Below are 12024 nucleotides of genomic sequence, written 5' to 3'. Positions count from 1 at the left end.
AGGCTGGGGTGACATCACTCAGAGACCAGGCTTAAAATCCCCAGGGCCTGGGTGGCCACAGCTTTCAGCAGTCCAGCTGACTGTCGGAGCTGGTCCCTTGCCCCTGCCTTAGGAGCCCTTGATCCTAGTCTGACCAGTGAACAGGTGAGCAACCAGCTAATGGGTGAGGGTGGAGGCTGAGACAGGGGGACCCTGGAGAGGTTAAACAGGAGAAAAACCCACAGTGGGCTGGGGAAGGGAGAGACAATGGGAGAGAAATAGAGACTTAAGAGCTAGATCCAGGGAGAGGATGGGGAAGGGAGACATGGAGGTGGGGAGACAGACTGAAAAGGAGAGGAGGAGAGACACAGCGAGAGACAAAGCAGAGATGGGCAGTCAGGAGAGACACAGAGACTGAGGGATAGCAGAGTTAGACATAAAAGGGTCACCCATAGGCTAAAAAGGGAGTGAGAAGTGGGTGAATGGGTCTTCAGAGATCAGCAGAGACAAAGGGAGATAATAGAAAGAACAGAAATGGGGAGTCAGAAAGAGTCACAGATGAGCTGACAGCTAGAGTGTGGGAAAGACCGAGAGGTAGAGAAATAATCGGATGGAAAGACAGAGAGGCACATGGACATGTAAACAGTTGTAGGCAAGAAGAGTTGTTACAGGAGAGGCAGAGATGGAGAATTTAACGTCAGTAGAATATAAGCTTCTTGAGGGCAGACAGTGTTGAATTCTGTCCTATCCTTGCCACCAGTGAGGTAGTTAGGGTTATATGTCTGTTAGATAGTTTTGAATGGAGACAGAAGAGAGACAAACTGAGAGAGAAGAGAGAGACTGGGGCAGATGGTTCCTTTCCCTCCTTGCCCTTGGGCCAAACCTGGGTGGGGCCCCTGGGGTCCTTGGTTCTGCCCCAGCCCTCAGTGATTGTATTTAAATCTTCCATCTTTCTGCAAACAAGTACTCTACCCCTAGCCTGGAGAACTCCTATTTTCTTTGAGGGAGTCTGACTCTCCCTCTATATCTCTGAATTTCTCTCCTTGTGTCTTATCTCTTCCAGAGGGTTTCTCGTTCTATTCTGGATCATCCCATCCCAATTTCTACTCATGTCTCTGACTCACTCTCGGCCTCTGAATGTCTTTTCCTTTGTATGTAGCTTCCTAGACCCCTCTCCCTCCTCTTCCTCCCTGGGTCTCTGCATCTTTGTGAGTGCTAGGTGCTTTCCAACCCCCAGACCTTTTTCCTGAGGGAGGGGCTCTATTGTCTTCCCCCTCCTCTTCTGCTTTCTTCTCCTTCCTGATTGCTTGGAAGTGGGTGATTTACAGCAGCCCTGACTGGCCACTCCCACCATCCCTTCAGCCTGGACCCCTGGGTCCCCGGTCCTGGGAGCATGATGTCCTCTTACCTCAAGGCACCCCCACCCCATTACTCGGTCAATGCACTGGCCTTGGCGGCACCTGCCTTGGAGATTCTGCATGGTACCACCACAGCCGGCTACTCAGGTGAGTGTCTGTGTCGGGTATACCCTGGGAGGAGAGGGAATTGGTAACGGATGGGTTAAATTATAGTCCTTCCAAACTGTGAATGGGAAGGGGGCTTCCACAGGCCCATTCTGCCTTCTGAATAGGTTAAGTTTTGCTGCCCCATTACACTGAGAGAACAGACTGAGGCTTAGGTAGGAGACACAAAAGCTTTGGGCTATGCCCAACTCTGAGGGAAGGGGAAGGAGAGAGGAGGTGGAGAAAAAGAGACTGTAGAAGGGGGCTGAGGGAAAAGAAAAGGAGAAGAGAATAAGGCAGAGAAAGAAAAGAAGAGCCAAGGGGGCATGGTGAGAAAAGGAGAGAGGAGAGGCTGGGGAAGAAAGAGGAGCAAGTCTGGGATAAGGTCCCATTGAGGAAAAGAAGAGACAGAAAAGTATGTACAGAGAGAGGACATGGTGAAAAAGTAATCACAGCTAACACGTGGCCTAACTCTCTCCTTGAATTCTCACTATCGCTCTGTGAGGTAGGAGCTATTTGTATTTTTCAGATGGGAAACTGAACCTTGCCTAGGGTCACACAGGGTTTCGGGCTACATTATTATCCTCCTTTTATAGGTAGAGAAACAGGAAGCTGCCTCTGGATTCCCCAAGAGGTTTCTCATTCTTCTTGGGGGGACAAAAGCCTGTATGAAACCCATAACAATAAGTGCTTAATAAATGCTGGTCAGCTTGCCTTTATCTCTTTGGATAGAGGCAATCCTCTATCCATTATGCCATTTGACTATTAAAGGAACCTCGAAGGACAAAGGGAAAATGGAAGGGGAGACAGGAGAAGGGAGCAAAGAGGAAAGAGCAGAGGTGCGATTTTTTTTGTCAATTCATATTTCTATTGCGAGACAAATAGTCCAAGCTTTTAACCTGGGAGCGCAGGAGAATGACACAGCTAGTTTGCCTATATTTGAACAAAATATTTGACAGATTCTAGTGTTTGTGTGTGTGTGTGTGTGTGTGTGTGTGTGTGTGTGTGTGTGTGTGTGTGTGTGAAAAGGTGGAGAAATATGATAGACAGATCCGTAGGACAGACAGATGGAGAAATATGAGCAGACAGACCCAACGTGTAACTATTGATGAATTGATATCATCATGGGAGAAAGTCTTCAGTGGAGTTTTAAAGTGATCTGTGCTTAGCCTTGCCCAGTGTTAGTTAACAAGCATTTATTGAGCTCCTACTGTGAGCAAAACAAGCCTGGGGGTGCAAAAGAAAGTCAAAAGGCAATCTGTTCTCATGGTGCTCGAAGTCTAATCAGGGGAGAAAACAAGCAGACAACTATGTACAAAGAAGACATAGGGTAAATTCGGAATAATCCACAGAGGAAAGGCACTAGCATTACGGGAACTCTGAAAAATCTTATTGTAGAAGGTGGGATTTTAGCTGGCACTTGAAGGAAGAGATGAGAAGGGAGATATGAGGGACAGCCAGTGAAAATGCCCAGTGTCTAAAGATGGAGTGCCTCTTTGATCAGCACAGTGTCACTGAATCAGAGTACTTGGGGGTGGGGAGGTAAGGTGCAGAAAGACCGGAAAGGCAGGGGGGAGACCAGGTTATGAAGGGCCTTGAACACCAAACATCCGATTTCATATGGATTGGAAGCCATTGGAGTACAGCAGTTAAAGTGGTCAGACTCAGCCTGGCAACGTGGTGCTACCTCAACGTATTTATAATAAACTCCTTTTAATTCTCTTCGTCCTGAGTTTTTCCTTGTTACTCAGGCAGAAAAGCCCAAATGAAGAATTTTTCTTTCAACAGATCAGAGTGAAGAGGCATTTGAAACAGCAAGCTATTGCAACAGTCCAGGTGGGAGATAAGGGTCTACACCAGAGCAGAAGTGTCAGAAGAGAGAAGGGGATGCATACCAAAGATGTTACAAAGACAACATCTAGACTTGGCAACAGATTGGATATGGGGGATGAGACAGTGAGGGGTAAAGGATTACAAATGCCTGGGTTTTGAAGTTGTTAGCCTTAAGTGACTGGGAAGATGAGGGTACCTCAGATCCGAATTTAGAAGGTAGGATCACCGCCAGCAAAGAAAGGCTACTGGAGGCTTGGGGACTGAGAAAAGGCCATCAGATTTGGCAAAAGAGAAAATGTTAGTGACTTAGGGGAGTGTGTGTTTGCTGAATGATTGGGTCCGGAAGCCCTGACTTTACCCATTAAAAGTTAAGAAAAGAGCAATTGTTATGGAAGATTTTAGGTCTGCTTATCAGATTTGTAAGTGACTCTGATTTGCCTCAGAATAGTAGATAAAGATGATCACATCTGGAATCCAAAAGATCTCACCCTAGAAAAATCTTTGCTGATTGTAAAAGGCTTTGGAAAATCACCTTCCCAAATGCAAAGTGTGGGAGGCTTGGCCAGACCAAAGTTTGCCCAGAAAGGGGTCTGGGTGGGTAGCAGGAACTGTCGTTGAGTTGTGTTCAGTCATGTCCAACTCTCTGTGACCCCATTTGGGGTTTTCTTGGCAAAGATAATGGAGCATTTTGCCATTTCCTTCTCCAGCTCATTTGACAGGGTTTAAGTGACTTGCCCAGAGTCACACAAATAATAGGGGTCTGAGGTTGGATTTGAACTCAGGAAGATGAGTCTTCCTGACTCCAGGTCTGGCACTCTGTGCTGTGCCACCTAACTTCAGGGACTACAATCTCATTACGAGTCCCCTGTCCCCTGTGGCTGTCCAGAAAGCCAACTTAGGTTAGTATTAGCTCCAGTAGGAGGGTAGGGAAAGGTCTGGCTTCAAGTCCATCACACCTATCTCTTTTGATGTATTGAATAGGCCACATTAAGAGGGATTTACTGACTGAACACACTTCAAGGAGTAGAATCTGGAGTCAGGAAGACCTGAGTTCAAATATGACCTTTGACACTAGCTGTGTGACCCTGGGCAATTTACTTAAAGTCTGTATGCCTCAGTTTCCCCAACTGTAAAACAGAGATGATAACAGCACCTCCCTCCCAGGGCTATTTATTGTGAATTTCAAATATTTGGGAAGTGCTTACCACTATGCTTTGCATGTAATAGGCATTATATAAAAGCTTATTCCTTTCCCTCCTGGAACCATCACCCCTAGCACCCTTCAAAGCTTCCTGATTTCCCCCACCTGCTATTGATCCCATCCTAAACCACTCTGTATTTATTTTTTGACTGTCCTGTATTTACTTAGCAGTGAGAAAGTTCTGTCTACTCTGAGGAGGGGACTGTCAGCATCCCCAGCGCCTAGCACAATGACTGGGACTACTAGACACTTAGGCACTTATTGACCGACTGTGCTGTGTTAGGGACATCTTCTTCCTGATAGCTGGCCACATTTGGAATATTGTCCAGTTATACACATTATGAGAAGGGCTTTGATGAGTTGGGAGAACTTCCAGACCAATATAGTGAATGAAGTTCTAAATTATGCCATATGAGCAAACTGGAGGCAGGGAAGGCTTAGTTATGACCGAGTTACACTAGCTCCCTGAAGATCGAGGGAGAGAGCACGGGGTAATGTTAGGCTTAAACATCCAAAATCTGAAGATGAGAGCTCTCCAAAAGTGGAGGATTCAGCTACATTAAAGAGTATATTCTCTTTGAGTTAAGAGTTAGATTAATTTGTTGTTTGCCTCCCTTCCAACTCTCAAGATTCTGTAGGTACCCATTTTACAAAGAAAAGAAATCGAGGTTCAGAGAGGAGACTGAGATTTCCTGAAAGTTATAGGAACTTCTTTCTCATGGAGAAAGGTCTTCTGGCTCCTAAGTCTAGACTTCTCCCAGAGCACCTTCACTGTCTTTTTTGAGCCTTCTTTGAGAACCTGGTGCTATCGCCATTTTACAGATGAGCGAACTGATTACACTCATTACAAGAAAAAGACCTGCCCAAGATTACATCAAATCAAGGGGACCAGAAACCAGGTCTTCAGACTCTCAGGTCCAAACCTCTTTCCCCCATACCTCATGGCTTCTATGGGGAGGGGGAAAAGGTAGAGGGGAGATGGAAGAGAAAAAGATGAAAGAGTAGAAAGGGACAAAAGAAGCAGGGAAGAAGGAAGACAGCTAGTAGTGTGAAGAGTGCAGAATTTGAACTCAGGAGATGCGTGTTCAAATGCTGACTCTTCTATTTAATCCCTGTGTGATCTCAGATACCCATGCCTCAGTTTCCTCACTGTAAAATGTTGAGGTAATGTTAACCTTTAGGAACTGGGCATACTAATCTGGATAAGACAAGACTCTTTTCCATGATCCCTAGCCTTCAAGGATTGGAATGGCCATTGTTTGGAAGAAAGATTAGCTTTGTTTGTTTGGCTGCTAGAGGGCAAACCCAGCTTCTGGGTGGAAGCTACCTAGAGTCCCATCTAGGCTTGATGCCAGGGAAAACTCACAATTTCAGCTGTCAAAATGTGGATGGGCTGGCTTTGAGGTAGGTGGGTTTCTCCTCCCTGGGGGTCTATTAGCCAAAGTTGGGCAACAGGCTCTGAGCTATCAACTCCATCAGGAGGGATGCCTCTCCTGTATGGTTTGGACCAGGAAGGCTGTTGAGATGCCCCTTCCAGCTCTCAGGTCCTGTAACTGGAGAAAGGCGAGGAAGGAGAAAAAGCAAAGAAGAGAAAAGGTTTTTTAAAAAGTGGGAGGTGGGGAGGGAGAAAAGTATAAGGAGAAAGAAAGGAAAAGGAGGGATGAGGGAGGGGGAAAGGAAAGAAGATGAGAAAGAAAAAGAGGTAGAAAACAAGAGAAGTAGAAGATGAGAGAGAGGAGAGGTCACAGAGGAGGAAAACAGAAAGATGGGACAGAAAAAGGATGAGGGAAGGTCAGGGCAAGGGCAGCACTGGCCTGGCCCCCCAACCTTAGTTTCCTCAGCTGGCTTCTGACTGGGGTCATCTTCCTCTCCTACCCAGGCACACCAAGGAAGCAGCGCCGAGAGCGGACCACGTTCACTAGGGCTCAGCTCGACATCCTGGAAGGCCTTTTTGCCAAGACCCGATATCCAGATATCTTCATGCGAGAGGATGTAGCCAGCAAAATCAACCTACCAGAATCCAGAGTCCAGGTCTAGACTTCTTTTGCCCCCCACCCCTTTCCCCCTCAGAGCTCCTGGCCCTCGAGCCTGAAGTCTGCCTTTCACACTGACGTGTCCACCATCTCATTGGAAATAGTCTCACAGATGCCCTGTGAGTTACCTAACCACAGCTGGCATTATCCACATTAAATGGCTGGCCCAGAGGTGGGGATTCGAACCTAGGTCCATCCTGACTCCTGGTCTTCCCACTCTGAATCCTATGCTCCTGTTTTCCTTCCCCCAGGTATGGTTTAAGAACCGCCGTGCAAAGTGTCGACAGCAGCAACAGCAGCAGCAGCAGCCAGCAGGTGGGGGGACAACCAAGGCCAGACCCGCCAAGAAGAAGGGCATCTCCCCACCCCGAGGTGGAGCAGAGCCCGGGCCAGACCCACCAGGCCCCTACAGCCCAGTGCCAGCCCCCTCAGCCACTCCTCCTTCTGCATCAGTATCCATCTGGAGCCCTGCCCTCTCTCCACTCCCGGACCCCCTGGCCGCAATGGGGGCTGCAGGGGGCTCATCCGTCTGCACTCAACGTGGGCCTGGGGCTTCTGTGGCTGCCTCCTCTTCCTATGCTCTGACCTATGCTCCAGCCCCAGCAGCCTTCAGTGCCTCTTCGTCGCCCTATGGGAGTTCCAGCTCCTTTTTTGGGGGTCTAGACTGCAGCCCTTACCTCTCACCCATGGGGTCCCAGTTGGGCGGACCTGGTTCTTCTCTCAGCCCCCTCCCTGCTCCTGGCATGGGGCCCCACTTGGGCCAGTCTCCAGCCTCCCTGTCTGGTCAGAGTTTTGGGGCTGGGGGGCTGGGCTTCAGCCCTGTTGACTGCCTGGATTACAAAGACCCCAGCAGTACCTGGAAACTCAACTTTAGCACAACAGCTGATTGTCTGGATTACAAGGATCAGGGCTCATGGAAATTCCAGGTGTTGTAGATGAGGAGAGCTAGGTCCTTCCCATCTCCAAGCTGAACCTTCTTTCTGAGCCAGGAGACAGGTGGAAAGAAAGTCTCTCAATTTGGATGCAGGATCCTGGTTGCCCATTTGACACCTCTGTAACCTTAAGCGATTCTCTTTCCTTTCTGGGCCTCCAATTCCCCTGTAATTTTGGGGGTGCAGCTAGATGATCCCCAAGGTCATTACTAGCAACTTACAATGGAAGGAAAAGGTCCGTCTGGTTTTGGCTGGAGACAAGGAAGGATCATCCCGGCTCATTGTGACCTTGGATATCCTACCATGCTACGATTTAGAAGAATAAAAGTTCAAAAATAATGGGGTCTACCCCCTAAGCCTTCCCTCTGCCCAAGTAGGAAAGGACTTGATTTTCACAGAACATCGGGCAATTTGCCTCTCCTTGGAATATCGGGTTTGGGAGCCAGCACCCTGTCTGAATCCAGACTCTACCATTTACAGCACGTGTGACCTTGGGCAGTCACTTCCTGCTCTCTCAAAGACTCTGGTTTCAAAGAAATCTTCCCAACCTGAAAAAAAAAGCCCACAAAATCTCACTACAAACTTCAAAGGGCCAAGCTCCGCTGTAGGCAGGCCCATCAGGAAAACCTCACCCACCCTGACCTCCAACAGGAACTAACTGCACATACTCCAAGAACTGGCATGTGCATGGGGTGGTGGTGGTGGGGCAGATTTCAGGCCAGTTCGGTCAAACAGCTCTCCCAACATCAGCTGGGTCACACAGACCCTTGAGACAAACAGTCAGGAAACATCAAGAAGTCCAGCACTGGTTGCTTACCTTTTTTTGGAGGCAGTCATCTGTTAAGCACTTAACCATGTACCAGCTAGGTGGCCCAGTGGATAGAGTACCAGTCCTGCAGTCAGAAAGACTCATCTTTTTGACTTCAAAGCTGGCCTCAGACATGTATGTCCTAGCTGTGTGCCCCTGGGCAAGCCACTTTACCCTGTTTGCCTGAGTTTCCTCATCTGTAAAATGAGCTGGAGAAGCCAATGGCAAACCACTCCAGTATCTTTGCCAAGAAAATCCAAATGGGGTTATGGAGAGTTGGACATGACTGAAAAATGACTTGACTTGTGCCAGGCCCTGTACTAACAGCTAAGGACACGAAGAAAGGTAAAAAAATAGGCCTGCCCTCACACTCTAACTGGGGAGACAATGTGGAAATCACTAGCTACAAACCAACGCTAGAGAGGATAAATAGGGACTGGTCAGCATTGGGAAGGCACTAGAAATAAGGATTGAGAAAGGGCTTCTTGTAGAACTTGGGATCTTAGCTAGGTCTCGAAGGAAGCCACCAAGTTGTGAGGAAGAGATGGGAGTATGGATCTTCTTTTTTTGGTTTTGTTTTGGGCAAGGCAACTGGGGGTAAGTGACTTGCCCAGGGTCACCTAGCTAGTAAATGTCAAGTGTCTGGTCTGAGACTGGATTTGAACTCGGGTCCTCCTGACTCCAGAGTTGGTGCTCTATCCTAGATGCCCCTTGGGAGTATGGATCTTCAAGGAAGCACCAAACAAGGCCATTGAAAGTCAATGGACATGGTTTCAGAATCTCACCTGATGCTTGGGACCTTTGGGTCATTTCACCTCTGAAGCCTCAGTTTACTCATCTGCAGAATGGATTGTTAGCTGACCTCAAAGGTCCCTTCCAGTTTATGTCCCCAGGAGTGTATACTGGAAGTATCTTTATGTTTGGTGTGGTTTGTTTCCAGTTACTTGGGAAAGTCAACAGGGTCCCCCTCTTTCTAAGTTAGCCCTTCTCATATACCCTTTTTTTCCTCAAGGCATTTTCATCATCCAAGGATCTTGGGGAGTCCTGACCTGAGATCATGCCCTCACCTACTCCTTCCCAGAGCCTCATTGCCCCCAACCCCACATACACCCCAATCTCTCCACCTAGATAATTTTGAGTCAGCATAGAGTAAGAGAGCATTTCCTCCCCCGAATTTTATCCATTTCAATAAAAACAAACCCAAAAAAATGGCCCTTGGAATTCTCATTTCTTGGGAAGGTAATAGGGATTGTCCTATTTCTGTGCATGTCTGGCTTCTGTGGTCTTTGATCATCCATTCCTATCTGTCTCAATTTCTCCTCCATCTTAATCTCTTTCCAACTGTCAGACTCCCCACCACCCACCCCTTTTTTCCTTTGGCGCCTCGTTTCTGTGTTTCTTTCTCAGACATCTTCCTTGGTGCTGCCTCCTTAATATGTGCAGCTGGGCCGGTCTGGGCCACAAACCAGCCCAGACTCCCTCCCTCCTTCCCTCCCCACCATGATCTAATTTTGCAAACACCAGCTCCAATCCTCTTAGCTTGGCCTGTCCCTGGGGCCTTCTCAGCAGGTTAGAGGGGATTTGGGGGAGGGAAGGGTGGCTGAGCCTGATGGGAAATGGGGACACCAAGTCCCCATCCTGTTGAAACAACATTTGTAGGCTGACCCAGTCATAACCGGGAACTCAGCCGGAAAACCACACCAGCAGGGCTGTCTTAAGAGAAATCCCCTCCATGGTCAGTGAGGCACCTGGGGTGCCAGGTCTTCTCAGCTAACTGGGCTTTCCAAGGAAGCCTGCTCAGAGACTTAGCACAAGTCAAAGAACAGAGACTAGTCATCAGAAGCTTCTTACCTGCACGACTTCTGGCGTTTCTGTACCTGTGAAATGATGGGCTTGGAGCAGAGGTCCCTTCCATCTCTAGATTTACGATTCTGGGACTTAATTAAGTTTCCCTGTGCACCCTGTAATGTACAAATGAAAGTTTGGTTGATTTGAGAGTTGGCCAAGACCTGGGGTTGAATTTTGGCCCAGATATTTAATAAGTGATTAAGTCACCTGGCCTTTTGGTAGGGTCCACCTATCTGGATGGGGGGGCACTAGAAGGGGCCTTAGAAGCCACCCATGCCAACCTCATCATTTTACATATGGGGAAACTGAGGTGCAGAGAGTTTAAGATACTTGGCCAAGGTCACAAAAGTATATTAAGTGGCATGGCCTCAATGCCCAAGACTAGTATTATTTCTGCTCCACCAGGAAAGCCTATTTCCTGCAGGGTTGTGGACGTGGGTTGAGTCCCAGAGACCAGTCTTGGGTCATAGAGGACGCTCCCCCCCCTTTATGAGGAGGGAGGGAGTAGATTAATTGAGGCCTTAATCCACCTAATCCCTGGGACAGATGGAGGAGGGAGAGCAGGGGGCAATGCTGGCCAGGCGGAGGGCCTTCCCCCTCCCCTCGCTGGGCCAGGCTCCCTCTGAAAACACTGGGCTGCCCAGGAGGATTCTGGGTTACAGGGAAGATTTGGGGACATGCTCTGTCCCTTACTCCTTTCTGGAAGGCTCCTAGCTCCATTTTCTATGGGTGGCAAGCCAGGGCAGATGTCCATGGCCCCCAAACCAGGGATAGGTAATCTTTACCTGGGAAATCTTGTTCTCCCCCAGAACGCAGGGCCATGGCCCACACCTGGGGAGCTGAGGGACAGATAGAAGATTTGGGGACAGAAGGGAAAGGTTAAGGGACCTCTACAGAGAGGAAGCCGGAGGACAGAAACAGACAGAGAAAGGAGGGCTGAAGGACAGCAAGGGGTTCAGGCCCTCAATCTCTAGGTTTTTTCAACAGCTTTTAAATTTGTCTCCAAGCTTCGGGTCTCCTCAGCCCCATCGCCCTCCACGCAGCTGCCCAAGAACAGTTCTGCCCATGTCCCACACTCTACTCAGACTCTGGTAGCACCCCATTGTCTGGAGGATCCTTTCTAAAGCTCTTCACCACATGGTTCCATCCTATCTTTCCATCCTTATTCCTCCTCTCACTCTGATCCAGCCATACTGATCTGATGCCTTTGCACTGGCCATCCCTCATGCCAGGACTGCCCTCCCTCCTCACTACGAACCCACGGTTTCCTTCCAGATTCCACTCAGGTGCCATCTTCTACATGACCTGGCTTGGAATCTTGGCTCTGCCACTATCACGTAACCTTTCTGAGTCTCAGTTTCCTCTTTTGTAAAATGGGGAGATGGGCAAGTAGGTGGCAGCAGTGGATAGAACTCTGGCTTTGGAGTCAGGAGGAGCTGAGTTCAAATCCAGCCTCAGACACTTGAAACTTACTTAGCTGTGTGACCCCGGGCAAGTCACTTAACTCAGATTGCCTTAACAAAAACAAAAATAAAATGGGGAGGAAGACAGCTTCTAAAATCTTTTTCAGCTATGATTCTATGGTCCTAGTACTGAGAGAGAATTTGGAGGGAGAAAAGGAGCCTGGGGGGTGGGGCAGTCAGAGACTAAGAGATAGCAACAGAAAGGAGAGCCTGCATTTGGGGGAGTAACCTGAGAAAGGGATGCTGAGTCTGTAGATGTCAAGACAGGTATCTCCTAGGCTTTAAGGCGTCCCTGGTGAGCTTGGGCTGTTTCTAAAGACGCTTGTCCAAGCAAAGGAGGGGCTGGTCAGAAGCCAGCAGGGGCATATTATAAGGCATGCCCAGGGGGAGTGCCCAGACGCCTGGATCTCCTGCTCTCCATGGTA

General features: G+C 48.6%; 1 protein-coding gene across 1 annotated transcript; it reads left to right on the top strand.

Moving 5' to 3' along the window:
- Positions 1-1330: 1330 nt before the first annotated feature.
- LOC110202389 (homeobox protein otx5-B) lies at positions 1331-9450 on the top strand. Its single transcript, XM_020978468.2, has 3 exons — positions 1331-1484; positions 6395-6546; positions 6800-9450. The coding sequence occupies exons 1-3, from the start codon at positions 1373-1375 to the stop codon at positions 7481-7483; spliced, it is 948 nt and encodes a 315-aa protein (XP_020834127.2). The 5' UTR covers positions 1331-1372; the 3' UTR covers positions 7484-9450.
- Positions 9451-12024: the final 2574 nt, after the last annotated feature.

This window comes from Phascolarctos cinereus, unplaced genomic scaffold (genome assembly GCF_003287225.1).
Source record: "Phascolarctos cinereus isolate Bilbo 61053 unplaced genomic scaffold, phaCin_HiC Scaffold_726;HRSCAF=1367, whole genome shotgun sequence".
NCBI classification, from domain to species: domain Eukaryota; kingdom Metazoa; phylum Chordata; class Mammalia; order Diprotodontia; family Phascolarctidae; genus Phascolarctos; species Phascolarctos cinereus.
Note: the sequence above shows the minus strand (reverse complement) of the source record. Positions and strands in the feature narration are given on the sequence as shown.

Coding starts and splice junctions, on each gene's coding strand:
- LOC110202389 (XM_020978468.2), top strand. CDS start 1,373: ATGATGTCCTCTTACCTCAAGGCACCCCCACCCCATTACTCGGTCAAT. Junction 1,485..6,394: donor CACCACAGCCGGCTACTCAG/GTGAGTGTCTGT, acceptor TCTCCTACCCAG/GCACACCAAGGAAGCAGCGC. Junction 6,547..6,799: donor TACCAGAATCCAGAGTCCAG/GTCTAGACTTCT, acceptor TCCTTCCCCCAG/GTATGGTTTAAGAACCGCCG.